Genomic DNA, 12,857 nt, shown 5'->3' with positions numbered 1-12,857 from the left:
CAGATCATAATCTAAGTTTCCGTCTTTCACAGGTTCAAGATAAATTTACAAAATATCTCTCTTTTTCTCCCAGGGCCGGGCGGTGGGCAGACGAAATTCGAGACCATAGGACGAAAAATATTTCATATTTTTCTGTATACAATGAAGAAAAAGAGAAATAACAACTTTCAAACCTAAACGTTGACTTGTAAAAAAATCAATAAAACTGTATATTATCGGTTTCTACTATAAGAGTTGTAAATTGTAACCTGATACCTTTGTGTTTACTGGTAGAAGATTTAGAAGAGAAATCGTGAAGTGAAGAAACCATTTTATTTGTCAGTTTAACCTTCTGCCTGAATTCCCCTGAAATGTTGATTCTAAACCATTCTTCTCCGATTCTTGTGATGACAAGCGTACCTAGAGCAACAGATTCACCTGAACCCTCCTCATACTACACTTTCTAAACATTTTCTTCTTCTATTCAAACTCTCAAATTCGTAACACTCTTCGATTTTATGTTTCTTCATCCTTCGTTTACCTTATTTTTATTTTTCTCTCACTGTAAATGGATTATTACTTTATTCTCAGTATTCTCCACTCTCCAGAATTAACTTTTTCTATCATAACCTCTTCCTTCCATCCTTTCTTTATCCCAACCTCATCCTTCCTCAATCCCAACCCCATCCTTCCTCAATCCCAACCCCAACTTTCCTCAATACCAATCCCATTCTTCCTCAATCCCAACCCCATACTTCCTCAATCCCAACCCCATCCTTCCTCAATCCCAACCCCATCCTTCCTCAATCCCAACCCCATCCTTCCTCAATCCCAACACCATCCTTTCTCAATCTCAACCCCATCCTTTCTCAGTCCCAGCCCCATCCTTCCATTATTCCTCATGCCTAACCCAATCCTTCCACATCCTTCCTTTATCCTAATCCCATCCTTCCCTTCGTCCTTAATCCTAACCCTATCCTTCAATCCTTCCTTATTCCTAACCCTAATCTTTCTATCCTTCCTTAATCCTACCCCTACCATTCAATCATTTCTTAATCCCGCCCCTATCCTTCCAACCTTCCTCAATCCTAACCCAATCCTTCCATCCTTCCTCAATCCTAACCCTATACTTCCATCCTTCCTCAATCCTAACCCAATCCTACCATCCTTCCTCAATCCTAACCCTATCCTTCCATCCTTCTTCAATCTTATCCCACTGCTTTCTTCATCCTAATCCCATCCTTCCATTTTTCCTTTATCATAACCCATCCTTCCTTCAACCTATTCCCATCCCTCCATCCTTCCTCTATCCGAACCCCATCTTCTCTTTATCTTAATCCCATTCTTCTTCTATCATTAACCCATTCTTCCTTCATTAAACCCCATCCTTCCGTCATTAAACCCATTTTTTCTTCATTCTAATCTCATCCTACATTCATCCTAATCCCATCCTTCCTTCATCCTAATTCCATCCCTCCATCCTTCCTCTATCCTAACCCCATAAATCCATTCTTTCTCTTTTCTTGTTTATAAATCCATTCTTTCTCTTTTCTTGTTTATAAATCCATTCTTTCTCTTTTCTTGTTTATAAATCCATTCTTTCTCTTTTCTTGTTTTAAATCCATTCTTTCTCTTTTCTTGTTTATAAATCCATTCTTTCTCTTTTTTAAAACCCTATTTTAAATTCCTAATAAAGCCACCTGTAAAAGAAAAACAGATTTTTTTTTTTCTACATTCCATTATTCTTCTCTATCGCCTAACTACACATTTCGATTAAATGCCCCCCCCCCATGCATCTATTGTTAAAACAGTTGAATTCAAGGCTTACAAAAGTTTTATTCATAAATAGTTTATATAAAGATGTATTTATTATTGCAACCATGCACGTGTTGCATTTTTGATATAGACTTTGTAACACACTTATAATCAGAAAGGTTTAATTTCTCCAAACTAAACTATAAACTAGAATTAACTGTAGGGTTTCCAAACATTCTCGAAAAATGTGTTATTAGCAGTTAATCTGACGGCTGCAGGTTTAACAGGAATGGTTTTCTCTTCGGATATCTTGGGTTTAATATCCAGGACGGGTTGGGGAGGAGTCGGAGCTGGAGGTAGGACGGGAGGAGGAAATCTGGGATATCCAGGACTAACACTTTGACTAGGACTGAATAAGTGTCCTATCAATCTTTGTCCCACTCTAACATCAAGACCTGGAGCTGACAGAAGGAAGGATGTGGCCTCTTGAGCACAAGATGAATATCCGGCTTGAAACTTCTGTAGTTCTTCAATAGGATTGCGGATTGTTAATCTATGGGACTGGTTTAGTTTTTGTAAATGTCTCACTGTAAGCTCTAAAATGTCCGCTTTCTCTAGTTTTGAGACATTTTCTCCTTCTGCCTGAAGAGCAACTGTCATTATATCTTTCAATTCGTCCAGGCAAGCGTTTATCCGCGCTCGTCGTTTCCGTTCTAGGAGCGGTTTTGTGATCTTTTTGTATCTTTGCGTTTTAGAGATGGGGGCTTCCTCACTTGAACTTACTCGGGTGGAGCCGGATACTTGCATTTTTATTCTTGGATTCGGCAAACCTGGAAATATCAAGACTTATTCAAATCTGTTTCCAGCTGTTCACATGTTGTTGTTTAATCATGACATATTTCAATACATCACGAATACTGAAGTACAATTCTTTACTTAAGTCTCTGGCAGGAGTTGAAGTAGACTATTCAAATCCTCGGGTAGGTGCTGGAGTATTGATCTCGCTTGCTACTGGAGTAAAACTGACTGTCTAAACTGTAACAGGTGCCACTGGAGTTGATACTCGAACTTATCCAAGTTTAGGAGCAACACTCGTGTTTGTAAATCTTAGTTTCGCGAGTGGATAAGTAACAAACAGTTCACTCCTGCTTGTTATATTTAGGTCTAGGTCTAAGTTGACTGTCCACAAAGAAGTTTAGGTTCGAACTGAAGAACAATTTAAGCAGTATCGTTTGATCTCTCGCCCCCATGTGCTACCGTGAGAACCTGAGTTGGCCTATCCTCCCATGCCTGTGTCCAGCAAGGCAGTTGCTTGGCTCCTATTGGCCTGAATATATGCGTAGGTGTGGCGGCAGGTTGAGCACAGGCTGCTCCAGGTCTCGTGTAGAGCACGGGAGCGGAGTCTGCACGGCACAATCCGTCCCAGCCTAAACCTACAATATAACCATTGATTCTAGCGTAACCAGGACCAGCATCCTTCACGCTATACTCCACACATAATTGATACAAATGATGAGAGATCATCTTGAAAGAAAGATTCTCAGGCACTGAGTCGATGAACAAAAATAGAGTAGTTAATTCTTGTGTTCAAAATATATTTTATGAAAATAAGATACTGATATAAGAAAAAATTCTTAATACTATGTACTTTTTCTCAAACATGCAAAGGTTGGCTTGCACGTATTTCTTTTAAATCCTAGGAAGCGTTCTGAACCTCTTTTTAATCCCTCATCAATTTTCCTCCAATTTTAATTTTTCAGAAGTCTAGAATGCAGCAAATATTTTCTTCTCTGGTCGTGCACTTTATCCACGACTCTGCTCCTTAGAACAAATACTTTAATTTTCAAATTAGATTACCAGAATCATACCTAGATTCAACCACGGTTCTGTACTAGTCTCTTCAGATTCTGTACTAGTCTATATAACCTAAAATATGTACTAGTCTCTTCAGATTCTGTACTAGTCTATACAACCTAAATTATTTACTAGTCTCTTCAGATTCTGCAGTAGTCTATACAACCTAAATTATGTACTAGTCTCTTCAGATTTCTGTATTAGTCTATAGAACCTAAATCATGTACTAGTCTCTTCAGATTCTGCAGTAGTCTATACAACCTAAATTATGTACTAGTCTCTTCAGATTCTGTACTAGTCTATACAACCTAAATTATGTACTAGTATCTTCAGATTCAGTACTAGTCTATTCAACCTAAATTATGTACTAGTCTCTTCAGATTCTGTACTAGTCCATAGAGTCTAAATTATGTACTAGTCTCTTCAGATACTGTACTCGTCTATAGAACCTAAACTATGTACTAGTCTCTTCAAATTCTGTACTAGTCTATAGAACCTAAATTATGTACTACTCTCTTCAGATTCTATACTAGTCTATAGAACCTAAATAGTGTACTAGTCTCTTCAAATTCTGTAGTAGTCTATAGAATCTAAATTATGTACTACTCTCTTCAGATTCTGTACTAGTCTATAGAACCTAAATAGTGTACTAGTCTCTTCAAATTCTGTAGTAGTTTATAGAATCTAAATTCTGTACTAGTCTATAGAACCTAAATAGTGTACTAGTCTCTTCAAATTCTGTAGTAGTCTATAGAATCTAAATTATGTATACTAGTCTATTCAGATTCTGTACTAGTCTATAGAACCTAAATTATGCGCTATTCTCATAAAATTCTGTACTAGTCCCTTCAAAACCTTGATTCTGTAAACATCGAAGAGACTATCACAAAACCTAGGTTCTCTACTAGACAAGTACAGAATCTGAAAAGGCTACCGTATAATTTAGTTATATAGATTAGTTAAGAATCTGAAGAGACTTGCACATGAATTTGTATATACAGACTAGTACAGTATCTGAAGAGACTAGTACATAATTTAGGTTCTATAGAATAGTACAGAAATCTGAAGAGACTAGTACATAGTTTAGGTTCTATTGATTAGTACATAAATCAGGAGAGACTAGTGCTTTATTTAGTTTCTTTAGACTAGTACAGAATCTGAAGAGACTAGTGCATAATTTAGGTTGTATAGACTAGTACAGAATCTGAAGAGACTAGAACATAATTTAGGTTTTAAAGAATAGTACAGAAATATGAAGAGACTAGTGCTTAATTTAGTTTCTATAAACTAGTACAGAATCTGAAGAGACTAGTACATAATTTAGGTTGTATAGACTAGTACAGTATCTGAAGAGACTAGAACATAATTTAGGTTCTATAGATTAGTACAGAATCTAAAGAGACTAGTACATAATTTAGGTTGTATAGACTAGTACAGAATCTGAAGAGACTAGTACGTAATTTAGGTTTTAAAGAATAGAACAGAAATATGAAGAGACTAGTACATAATTTAGGTTCTATAGACTAGTACAGAATCTTAAGAGACTAGTACATAATTTAGGTTCTTCAGATTATGTACTAGTCTCTTTAGATTATGTACAAGTCTATAGAACCTAAATTATTTACTAGTCTCTTCAAATTTTGTAGTAGCTTATAGAACCTAAATAGTGTACTAGTCTCTTAAAATTTTGTAGTAGTCTATAGAACCTTAATTATGTGCTAGTCTCTTCAGAATCTGTACTAATCTTTAAAACGAAATCATGCACTATTCTCTCCAGATATTGTACTAGTCCCTTCAGAACCTAGATTCTGTAAACATCGAAGAGACTATTAAAAAACTTAGGTTCTCTAAAGACTACTACAGAAGTAGGGTTCTGAAGAGACTATTATATAATCTAGGTTATAAAAATACCAATACAGAACCTAGATTGTGTATAAGTTCCTCCAGAAACTCGGATTTTGTACTTTTAAATTCGGAGCTTATACTCTATACTTGTCTCTACAGAACTTAAATCATGTTCAAGTTATTAAACTAACAAAAATGTAAAAGATATCAAATCCTGGAAAAATTATCTTGATAAGATTGTGACATAATATCCTAAGTAGTTTAACGATATTTTTCCTACTCAACTATTTCTATTTTGTAATGAACAATATTTAGTTCATAAACCCATTAAACCATTCTCCGAACCTGTTTCTCTCTCTCTGAAACCTGAACCTGCTGCAATATAAGTCAGGCAGAGAGGTTTACTGGTCAGATCTGAAAGGCTCGTAATCAGTCCGTCATAAATATGCTGATTGTAGACTGAGAGAAGCGTGGGAACTCCAGCCCTGATTCTGACCCAGAGCTTCGTCTCTCATCCTTCCTCCTTAGGCAGCAGGACCAAACCGTGTTCTTTTTAAATATATAATCACGGTTCACAGTCTACACACACAATCTAACCACTTCCAAACCCCACACATTCATCTTACTTCCGATCCGTCAAGTTTAAATATAGTGTATTGATCTTGTGAAAAAGAGTCTAGATCTAGGAACCGAACCTAGGTCTTTAATCAGGGTTGGATGATTACTCCCCCTGTATAATGAGAACCTGGAGCTCTGGACCCGGCTACTAGCAAGGTCGTGAGAGTTTGCCCAGTTTAGTAGTTCTACCACTCAACCTTAACAATTTTAATTCTCATAAACACGCTGTGATTGAGTTTAACCTCGTTCAACATAAATTGATTGAACCTAGAGATAACATATAGCTTCTCTCAAATTCAATTTCTTCAAAAGGATTAAATAGATAAAATAATTGATTATTAAAAAATTGATTTTACAGTTTAAAGGGACTGTCTACTTAATTTCAAATGGTTACACTTTAAACCTTTGTCTGAGGAAATGGCTAGAAAAACGACGATATGTTCCTCACCTGTACTCAGATTAAAGTTATAGTTTACCGTCGTAAATCTACGCCAGCAGTCCCTTTAAGAAAAAGAAGATTATAAAAACATAAACTTCATTAAATTTTTTTAAAAATTGATTTTAAAGAAAAGTTCGATACTTTCCTAAATCAGGCGGTTTCTTTAATTATTTCATACTAAAATAAACCTATGTTGCTGTGGCTAGAACAGAGCCATAGCTCTCTACACTCCTCTATAAAGACCTCTACTATAAGATAATTGGACTACAAAGGACTAGGTAGTCCGTAGGGGGCCAGCATACAAACAATTAAATTAATTAAACCTCAGTGTGAGATACAGGTTATTGTTTTTAAACCACGATGTGTATAATGAATACATATTGTAGATACATACCAATTTGTAGTACATACAGGGTGTCTCTAAAAATCGCTCTTTTTAGGCATTGTACCACCATGGTTTTATTTTAGAAATTTTGAACATTTTTGAAATCTATGGCACATTTACGATCAATTAATATCAATTAGAGGTATGTAGCACTACAAATTAAAGAAGTAAAAACAGTTCAAATACCGTGTTATGGAATTTTATTAGGGTCTGAAAAACATGTAAATCTTCTGAACACATGCCCAGTTATTCTGGAAGAATAGCAAGACCTTTGTCTACATTGCAGGAAAATTAATTCCTTGCTTTTGAGGACCACAAAGAAAGGGTCAGAAAAACTTTATGTCTGCTCTTTTAATGGAGTTCGGGCGCAAATTTTACCCAGCAAGATATCCTGCATTTATCATATTATAATTATCAATATTCTTAATCACTTTTGTGTAATTGTGAACCGTATTCTAATCTATTGAAGTAAAATGTGAAAGGGATGATAATTTTTCTTTTTCTAATCACAATGGTCAAATATCAATACTAATTTTTTAGAGACACCCTGTATCTTTCTGCATTAATTATGTACATGCAGTGGGACCCATAATACGGTGGAGTAGGAAGACGACTGTTAGACTCAAGATAAGCTTTTGAATACTCTGATTAAATGTTTAAAGGAAAAACTGTCAGCTTTTAGGAAAAGTTTCCTGTAAAGATTATATAAAGATATTAGATGAGGTTATTCGGATTCAGGATACTAAATACTAGATAATGGATACTAGATGCATATTCTGTGCAAAAATTAGATATTAGATACTAAATACTCGATACTGGATACTAGATGCATATTCTGTGCAAATATTAGATACTAAATAATAAATACTCGATACTGGATACTAGATACTAAATACTAGATACTGGATACTGGATACTAGATGCTGGATACTGGATACTAGATACTGGATATTCAATACTAAGAACTAGATTCTAGTAAATAGATACTGGATACATATTCAGCACAAACATTAGAAACTGGATATTGAATATTACTTGAAACTAAATACTGGATGACGGATAGTGGATACTGGATAGAAGAGACTGAATGATAGATACTGGATACTGGATAATAGATAGAAGAAACTAGATACTAGATACTGGATACTGACTGATAGATGGAAGATACTGGATACTGGATACGGGATACTGGATATTACTTGATACTAGATACTGGATACTGGATGCTAGATAGAAGAGACTGGATAATGGATACTGGATACTGGATAATAGATAGAAGATACTGATTAATGGATACTGGATACTGGATAATAGTTAGAAAAAACTAGATACTGGATACTGGAAACTAAAAACTAGATACTAGATACTGATACTAGATACTAGATACTAGATACTAGATACTTGATACTACATACTGTATACTTGATACTACATACTGTATACTGAATACTGATACTGGATACTAGAAACTAGATACTATATACTAGATAATGATATTGGATACAAGATACTAGATACTGGATACTGCAGGTTTTAAATGATGGATATTGGAAACTGGATACTAGATAAAAGCCACTGTAAACTGGAAGTGGAAACTAGAAAAAGGTTACTGAATACTGAATAATAGATATTGTATACTGGATACTGGATACTGGATACTGGATACTGGATACTGGATATTGGATACTGGATACTGGATACTGGATACTGGATACTGGATACTGGATACTGGATACTGGATATTGGATACTGGATACTGGATATTGGATACTGGATACTGGATACAGGATACTGGATACTGGATATACTGAATACTGAATACTGGATACTGGATACTGGATACTGGATACTGGATACTGGATTCTGATATACTGAATGAAAGGTGATATATAAAAACTCACCTCAGACAAGAATGAATTTTTAAGAACATCTAGGTTTGTTGATCTGGTCATGTCTGGACGGATGAACTGAATTCCCAAGATATATCGAAGTGTCCCATCTACCCTAACATTACACTGTATTGTGAAGGAAAATGAGCAAAAACTGTTTGTATAGAAATCCTTTAAAAGATCCCGGCTCTAAATCCTACTGTATAATTCCCTAAATGATAATAATTTACAGGATAAAGGAGCAGAGAGCAATCTGTATGTTTTCTGTAAAAACAGATAATATTTCATGTGTCAACCCAACCCATATATTGTCAGCAGGCAGATTAAGTGGGAGTAGAAGACTGGACGTAATTACAGGGACGGAGAGATCTTGGTTACCAATTATTGAGAGCCGGGACTCAGGAACTGGAAGTGTGAAATCTATTTACTCTGGACACTAAATCTCAGTTGAATGGAAAATAATGAGTGGTTGGTAACCGTGGCTTTTATCCAGGTCCTAGAGATCCTCCCCTTCCTCTCTCCTCCCTTTCCTCCATCCTTCTCCACCCTTCCCTTCCTTCCTCCTACCCCTCCCTCTATTCCTTTCCTTTTCTTTCGCCTCCCCCTCCCCGGCTCCTTCTTTCTCACCTCCCTTTCATCCACTTCCTTTCTCCTCACAGTTCTTTTTGATCCCTCCTCCCTTCCCTTCACCCTCATAAATTCCTTTATGCATTTTTGCTTAGTTTATTCTTTAATTTTGCCTCTTTTCTTCCTCCCTTTCTTCCTCTCTTTCTTCCTCCCGTCCTTCCTCTCTTTCTTCCTCCCTTTCTTCCTCTCTTTCTTCCTCTCTTCCTTCCTTCCTTTCTTCCTCCCTTTCTTCCTTCCTTTCTTCCTACCTTTCTTCCTCCCGTTGTTCCTCTCTTGCTTCCTCTCTTTCTTCCTCTCTTTCATCCTCTCTTTCTTCATCCCTTTCTTCCATTCTTTGTTCCTGTAATCTGTATTTCCACGATTGCAAACTTCTTAAATAGGACAGTGAAGGTAATTGAAGGTAGCCTTTATTTACAGAAGGACATGACCGATTCACAATTTGCCTTTAATTAAACCCATTTTCTGGTCAATAATGTGGAATATATTGTAGTTTTTTTAGCTTGAAAAGTATTCAATTCTGACAACTCCTTTATTGTCTCTGCAGCTAAAAGCCTTTGAAGGAACGCCACAATTGAATATAATCAGTTCTGAAAGAGAAAAAAAGGGTAAAACGGCACCGTCTCTTTCATCAAATTCAACTGCAAATTCAACCCTTCTAGAAAGATAGGTTCTAATTTAGGATCTGGAAGAATATTTATTCTGTCTTTTTCTTATTAAATCATTTTCTTTCTTACTCAACCCTTTTCTGAACACTTTTTTCATATTTTCCATATTTATTGTCGCCTTGGTATCCTTTCTCGTTTTCCTCATTATTTTTCCCTTTCCTCTTTCATGTATTTTATCAATAATACCCGGATTTGCTAGATATCCATGCGAGAGACATTTTTTTCTGATATTGAACATTGTTGCTTTAAGCCCAGGAAATTCACTAGAAAAAGTTGTTGGATCATCATGACCCTTGGACTCACTTTAACATGCGAAAATTTGATAAACATTTGGTTTAAAAAACTTCTTTCTTGAATTAATGAAAAAATTTTAATTCGGTCGCCATGGTTGACAGTTCCTTTGTGCGATTGTACCAAATCAATACAATACATGAAAAAGATATTTTAAAAACTTAGTAAGCGCATCTACATAAAATATCGTCGTCAAAAAAACGAGCCCTTTAATTAGATGATAGGGGACACCCTGTTCCCATACATTTCCATCTACAAACAATCTAATATGAAATTGCTCAAATTTTGCCCATTTTTAATTACACGCAACGTAAGGTTAATTATTTTTTAAACTTTGTTTTAATAGCTGTTTGCTTGAAAACCTATTAAGTGAGGAGAAGAGCGACGGTTTAAGAAAACCTAATTATTTCGCATTTAACCAGAGTTTATTCGTTTGCGTTCTCACGCCGATAATCCTGTGTTTTCTGTCCCAAGGGTTTTCAAATTAGTCTAGGAAAATCCTAGCGCTAATTTCACGTAATGGCCCCGCATTTCCAACCCCTCATTCGCAAGAAGTTGCGAGGGTGGTCCCCTAGCTCCGGAGCGTGGGAGCAGTCGTTAATTCTGCCCCGGGTACACCTTGAGAACAGAGGAACTGGGGTTGAGGGTCGGGAGAGAGAAATTCCTGAACCCGGCGCTACTGTTGACACACTCACAGACAACATTGCAGAATCCGTATCAGTTTAAAACTTCAGTTTATCGAAATTAGTTGGAGTAATCACATTTGATATGGGTCGCTCCGTTCTGCAAACCCGACCCGAACATCAGGTTCTAGATGGATACGGAGAACCAATCTCTAGATCATTAGAATACAGGAAGGTGATGAAACCTTTGCTAGAAAGAAAGAGAAGAGCACGGATTAACAAATGTTTAGATGAGTTGAAGGAACTGATGATGAGTGCTCTGGTGGAGGAGAATGGAGAGAACTCCAGTAAACTGGAGAAAGCTGATATATTGGAGGTTACTGTAAACTATTTGAATAAACTCAAGAATTCAGATTCTCTAGTTCTTACTCCGAGTGTTACGTATTCTCATAGGTTTAGGAGCGGATTCTCCGCCTGTGCTTCCGAGGTTGCAAGGTTTCTGTCTACTCCGGGTCTGGGTGTGGATAGAAAAGCAGTAGATCATGTCCTGTCTCAGATGTCAAACTCAGTGAATATTGTTGACAACTTACCACCCAACGTTATCTCCGTAGTTGGAGAGCAGAGTCGACTACTGAACCTGGAGAGAGTGAAACATCATCAATCCTTCACTCTTCAAACCAAACCTTCCAAAGATATGGAAAACCGTCCCCTGGATCTTTCAAGATCTCAAGCTTCAGATTCATCTTGGAGACCATGGTAAAACCCTTAGACCTGGAGAACATCAGTAGACTTGGAGAACCTGGAGAACATCAGTAGACCTGGAGAACATAGAGAACCTGATAAACGTGGATTCCTGGAAACCTGGAGAACCTGATAAACCTGATCAAAGCTCTCTGTTGATCCTGGAAAACCTGATCGAAGCTCTCTTTTGATCCTCGAAAACCTGATAAATCTGGAAAGCTGGAAACCTGGAGAACCTGATAAACCTGATAAAAATGGAGAACTAATGGAGCAGGAGAACCAGATAAACCTTGAAACCTGGAGAACCTGATTAACCTGAACCTCTCTGTTGAATCTGGAGCTAATCCTCAATCCCAGCTCATTTGTAGGATTATATTGTAAGCTCAAGTATACACACTATGTACTGTGGACATAAAACCTGATAAATGTCTACACCATAAAACTTCTCTTTACTGTGATAAATCTTAATCTTAATAAATAATAAATACATACTATGCTTGTATACAACAACACTATCACGTATATTTCAGATTTATAAGGAGGACAAGTATATAAATAGATAGATAGAAAGATAGATAAATAGATAGATAGATAGATAGATAGATAGATAGATAGATAGATAGATAGATAGATAGATAGATAACTAGATAGATAGATAGATAACTAGATAGATAGATATTTAGATAGATAGATAGATAGATATTTAGATAGAAAGATAAATAGATAGATAGAAACAAGAAGGCATTCATATAAGACATGGTTAGAATACTGAGAGGTGAGTTCAACGTTTTGAAATAAAAGATATGTTTTTTGTTCTCTAAAGGTAGAAAACTTTATGTTTATAAAAGAAAAGGAAATCTCAATACAACAATTAAGACGTCATGTAGTTGTATATAATATAATTCCAATTCAGATAAATATTAAAGAAAGGAACTCAACACACACAGCACAAACTTTAATTTTCTGATCCTTATATCTTTATAACCTGGTGCAAACATTGCTTATTTCATACTAATTATCTAACCGAGTTCTTAGTTTAATATCAAAGATCTACATCAGGTTGCAAAGATCTAAGGATTAGAAAATTTGAGTTCCTTTTATGAAAATATTAAACTAAAAATTTAATTTATTAATCAGATTTAAATT

General features: G+C 35.9%; 2 protein-coding genes across 2 annotated transcripts; one reads left to right on the top strand and one right to left on the bottom strand.

Moving 5' to 3' along the window:
* Nucleotides 1–1,795: 1,795 nt before the first annotated feature.
* LOC111701799 (enhancer of split mdelta protein) lies at nt 1,796–3,186 on the bottom strand. Its single transcript, XM_023473226.1, has one exon. It carries the CDS (start codon nt 2,539–2,541, stop codon nt 1,948–1,950), a length of 594 nt encoding a protein of 197 aa, XP_023328994.1. The 5' UTR covers nt 2,542–3,186; the 3' UTR covers nt 1,796–1,947.
* A 7,860-nt stretch (nt 3,187–11,046) lies between these two features.
* On the top strand, nt 11,047–12,203 carry LOC111701800 (enhancer of split mbeta protein). Its single transcript, XM_023473229.1, has one exon. The coding sequence runs from the start codon at nt 11,116–11,118 to the stop codon at nt 11,728–11,730; it is 615 nt and encodes a 204-aa protein (XP_023328997.1). The 5' UTR covers nt 11,047–11,115; the 3' UTR covers nt 11,731–12,203.
* Nucleotides 12,204–12,857: the final 654 nt, after the last annotated feature.

This window comes from Eurytemora carolleeae, unplaced genomic scaffold, assembly GCF_000591075.1.
Source record: "Eurytemora carolleeae unplaced genomic scaffold, Eaff_2.0 scaffold463, whole genome shotgun sequence".
NCBI lineage: Eukaryota > Metazoa > Arthropoda > Copepoda > Calanoida > Temoridae > Eurytemora > Eurytemora carolleeae.
This window is presented reverse-complemented; position numbering and strand designations above follow the sequence as displayed.

Bases quoted from the DNA above. Each gene is read 5' to 3' on its own strand.
- LOC111701800 (XM_023473229.1), top strand. From the start codon at position 11,116: ATGGGTCGCTCCGTTCTGCAAACCCGACCCGAACATCAGGTTCTAGAT.
- LOC111701799 (XM_023473226.1), bottom strand. From the start codon at position 2,541: ATGCAAGTATCCGGCTCCACCCGAGTAAGTTCAAGTGAGGAAGCCCCC.